The 4,667-nt window shown below is 40.4% G+C and overlaps 1 protein-coding gene across 1 annotated transcript in view; it reads right to left on the reverse strand.

The window, feature by feature from the left end:
* The window catches only part of LOC101859899 (hemocyte protein-glutamine gamma-glutamyltransferase), a gene marked incomplete in the record, with an annotated part of 69,221 nt that overhangs the window by 59,351 nt on the left and 5,203 nt on the right, over positions 1–4,667 (reverse strand). The window contains 2 exon segments of the mRNA XM_013082635.2: positions 920–1,008; positions 3,808–4,147. Coding sequence (XP_012938089.1) covers positions 920–1,008; positions 3,808–4,025 — 307 coding nt within the window.

Raw genomic sequence — 4,667 nt, forward strand, 5'->3', positions numbered from 1 at the left:
GAGAGAGAGAGAGAGAGAGAGAGAGAGAGAGAGAGAAAGAGAGAGAGTATATGTAAAGCATTCTATATAGATCTAAATGTGAGTCTAAACGGATTTCCGCAACTTAATTCTAATGGCTGTCTGAGCTACAGGAAAAATGGGAAAACAATAATGATGGGCAATTTATCCTTATTACATTTGTTGCGTTCAACCTCTTTCTGCAATACGAGTGATTCTCTCCTTTTTCCCACCCCTCTTCAAGCTGCCAGGGTCAAAGTCAACCAAGGGCAGCCATTCAGCAGGAACTCACATAAACACCTAGGGATGAATGAGTTACGGGCCGTGGCACGAAAAAAAAAGATAAAAAGTCTTTGAGTGTTGGAGAAAATAAACAGCCAAAAAACGTCACTAACACAGGTTTTATTAAGTTTGTTCAACCGTTGTATCATGGACGTTTCTTGCCTTAAAAGAGAGTATTTTGCGGAATTAGTTCACTTTCTGGCATAAACTGAACAAAACAAATACGTGACATTGGAAGACGCACGTTGTCATAAGATTGTAAGATTAAGTACGATGTGAGGTAAACGGCACTTGCAACACAATAATTGGTTCGAATCTGTGCCGGGAGTTAGAGGTACCACTTGAGAGTAACATACAAAGAAAAGGAGGAGAGATAAAGATGATAGGGTGCTGGGCAGGGGAAAAAAGGAGCCAACTACATCAGAGCACCCACCAACCACCCATCTTTTGGTGTACGGCACACATGTGTTTTAGCTTTGAGTCAGTGATGTTTCTTTGCGTTAAAGGAGTGTATCGTATGGTGTTTGTTCAATTTCTTCCTCAAAGATACAAACAGAAGCAAGACAATAGAAGCGAGGCATGTCACTACAATATTGTTATGTAACTGACGAGAAGACAAAATGGAGTGCCAAGTACTCACTAGGTGGCGGTGCCGTCCCGGAGAAGGAGCGCCAGTTTCCGTTGTCGTTGTTCACGTCATCGTTCCCGTAAACGTAAACATTGGTAGAGCTGTGGGAGAACATGAAGAGGCGTGAGTCGTGCAAGAGTGAAAAAGTATGAGATAACGTCTATTTAACTCAATGAAGAAGCGCTGTTTGGGGTGTTGTTGTTTTTTAAGTCTGAAACTTAAAAATGTAGACAACAATATGCACACAATTACATTTGCAGAGCAGTGCTTCTGATTCTTTGTGTATGAATGTTTGAAATGTGTTGCCAGATTGTCATTCCTCTGCTGTTGAACGGGCATTATTATTTTGTCTGCATCGTACTTAAATAACTAACTATAAATCATCAATGTTTTACGTCCACCATCGACTCAAGTTAGATCAGTCAGGAAACTGGCAGTTCTTACACTGCTAATTATGATACAACATTCTGTCAGGAAGATGAAGACATTTGATAACATCCACACAGAGGAATGAGACGAAGTGATTAGGCTCTCAGACTCACAACCGTGAGGTTTTGGGCGCGAATCTCTTCAGGGGCCCAACATCGTTTCCTTAGGAATAGCACTTTACACGAATGCTTCTCATTTCATCCAAGTGGGAATGGGTACTCAGCTATTATAGACATTGAAAGATCTTATCAGTTTGTTAGTGTTTGAGCGCTTGATTAGCTACTTGCACTGTAAGCTTTCCGGGAAGCTGACAATGTCTCTGAGTATTTTATAGTCTGCTGGGGTAATAATATAGTGTAAAACGCAAAGAGCTTGCTGTCGAGTGAGGATATGCCCTATACAATAATAATAATAATAATAATAATAAAAATGGTAATAATAATACATTATTATTATTGTTGTTGTTATTGTTATTATTATTATATTGTTGTTGTTGTTGTTGTTATTATTATTATTATTATTATTATTATTATTATTATTATTATTATTATTATTATTATTAAATGCTTTATTATAACAGTGAAGCGCCTAACCATTACAACAGATACACTTGCAGGTTTCTAATAAATCCTACAAACGACAAGACAATATATACGCAGGAAGGGACGAGATTTGGATGCACCAGCAACCCTTTCTAGCCGCCCTGTTCTGTGAGACAGAAAGAAAAAGGGCTATAAACAGAACATATAGGTTACAAATGATCTATCACTGTCACACCTGTAAAATAGTAAAACATCCTTTACACATTTTAAAAAAAATTTTCAAACGTATTGACCATATTGTATCTTCTTTGAAGTACATGTACACCAAGGAAGCCAAAATCTGAAGGGAGGGAATTAATATTCGGAAAATAATTTTTCGTACTTTCCCCATCTACCTATCCGGCAAAGTTGTATCATGCATGCCGCCTTAATATTGTCTGGCATCTGGAAAAGCGAATACGCTCCAAGGCTAAAAGGCCAAAGGGCCAAAAGGTCAAAAAGGGAGCATGCCCATTGGTGTAATTTTAATATCAGTTAAACGCCCCTTTTAACACCCAAAGGTTATATAAGGGGCAGGACATCCGAACTTAACATGCATCTCAGTTTCAATCACGCTACACTACGGATCCGAACAAAAGACTGTCGCACCATGGCTCATCATTATACCCACTTAATTTCTAGGCGGGTGAGGGTGGGGAAAAGGGGGGGGGGGGGGGGGAGGTGGAGAAAGAGAGGGGGGTGCATGCAAATTTCAAAGAGGAGAACCAAATTCCACAGGAGCGGTGTTCTTTTCACGTGGGCCCAACCGTAAAGTTATGCACCCGGTCGCCTAGGATGTCGTACTTAGGTGCGCTGTAACTGTTCATGTCATACAAGCGACTTCGTATTAGCATCGTGTGTTGCCATTCTCTTTTGGCTCTAGCAGAATTTTTTAAAAATAGATTTGAAAACAGGTAACATACACAACTTAAGGTTCATTAACCTTGAGCAAATGAAAAAAAAAGAAAAAGCTATGGGAGTGTCGATGGTATAATATGTCTTTCCAAAAAAATGCTTACTTTAAGGGTCTGTGGACGCTTTCAGAATTTTATTAAGGAAGATGATAAAGAATTGCAAATTCTACAGGATTGTTTTTTAGCTTAGAATTTGGAAAGTGGACATATCATTGTTATCAAACGCTTTATCTGTAATGAATCGTTGAACTATGAATCTTTTTAAAGTCTTTGAAGATACCCCGGCTTCTTGGTGGTATCCATTAAGACATCAAAGCGGGCATTTGATTGAATCATGGATGGGTAAAAAAGTTTGAAATTCTTATCCCATGAACAACCGTCATTGGACCTTGCGTTAAGAAGCGAGAATCATTGCATGTCCATTCTCACCCCCTCTCCCCTTTCCCCTAAAGACATTATGGGTAGTTGGAGGGTGCCGCTGGTGGGTTTTACTCGTTATCTTTCCTTCTGGTGTTTTTGTTTATCCGTCTTTTTTAAATTTCTAGCACCAGACAGCACTGGCGCTTCTCTTTGCTCAAACTGTTTTGGTGGCCCTGCGTCCCTTAATGGTAATATTTGTATCACACAATCACTGACTATAAGAATGTGAGTAAATATAAGTACAATGATATTTCAACATTAAGCGAAAACAATAAAAGAGCTTTACTTAAATTCAAATTCAAACCCGGTGACATAGCCAAATCTTACTCGATAGTGTCGGTGGTTGGCGGGTGCTATTGTGTGGTTTGCTCCTTCTTTCCTAACAAATATCCGTCCCTTTTTCTCCTCCTTAATTTTGTATGTTCCCCTCCAGTAACATTACCTCAAATCTTCGACACTTACTGCCCTAACTGTGCTGCAAGTGCCTTAAAACTTGTATTACCTCTTTTGAAACCCTGTTAAAAATACAAATTTATATATTTTTAAAAAGCCTTACCCGTAGCGGCCTCCGGGTCTGTTGCGGAAGCGGCTGCGGATTCTCTCCATAAAGTCATCGCCATCGTCGAAGTGCAAGCCTCCGCCCCAAGAGCTGGACCCGCCCCCAAAGGCGGACATACCTCCGTGACGTCTACCGGGGGACCCGTGGCGGTGGTGGTGGTGGTGGTCGTGGTGATGGTGGCGGTGACCATGGTGACCGTGGTGGTGACGCGGCATGATGTTGGTGGTGGAGTCGTAGGTCTACCCCGGAGTACTCTGAAGCTGAAGGTTTGGCGTGGGAGGGATGAGGTCAGAATCTGAGGTGACGTGATGCGATTTCCGAAGCAGAGAAGAACAGTCTGGAATAAAAAAGAAAAAAAATGTCATATTGTAGTTTAGTGATGGGTTGTTTGTTTGAGACGCGCATCGACATAAAAGTTGTCCCTTCGTTAAGTAAAGGTTAGTGTCAAAAGTAACAATGACAATTGGGACGCATGTATAGCTCAATTCAAATGGCACGGCAACGTCATACAAAAAGTACTATGATAATAATCAGTGCAGGAAAGTTAACAAACACTCTATCATTGCTTACAATTTAGCAGCGTTCTACTTTTGGGGAAGGTTAACCCTTGCTAAAAACACCCACTCGCAGTGACCTCCTGTCTGAAAGCTGTATCATAAATGCGGCTTGACAGTATTTCATCGGCAAGATGTTAAAATACTCAGAACGTCCAAGTTATAGGAGAGAGAATAAAGAAAAAACAACTGCTCTATTCTTTTTTAACAATAGTACCTACGTTATGCTTTTTTTATGCAAGGAATTTCGATAAAATATTTCTTGGGCACACACAAGCGATACCACAGATTGAGAATCTGCAC

This window comes from Aplysia californica, unplaced genomic scaffold, assembly GCF_000002075.1.
Source record: "Aplysia californica isolate F4 #8 unplaced genomic scaffold, AplCal3.0 scaffold00009, whole genome shotgun sequence".
In the NCBI taxonomy this organism is placed as follows: Eukaryota; Metazoa; Mollusca; class Gastropoda; order Aplysiida; family Aplysiidae; genus Aplysia; species Aplysia californica.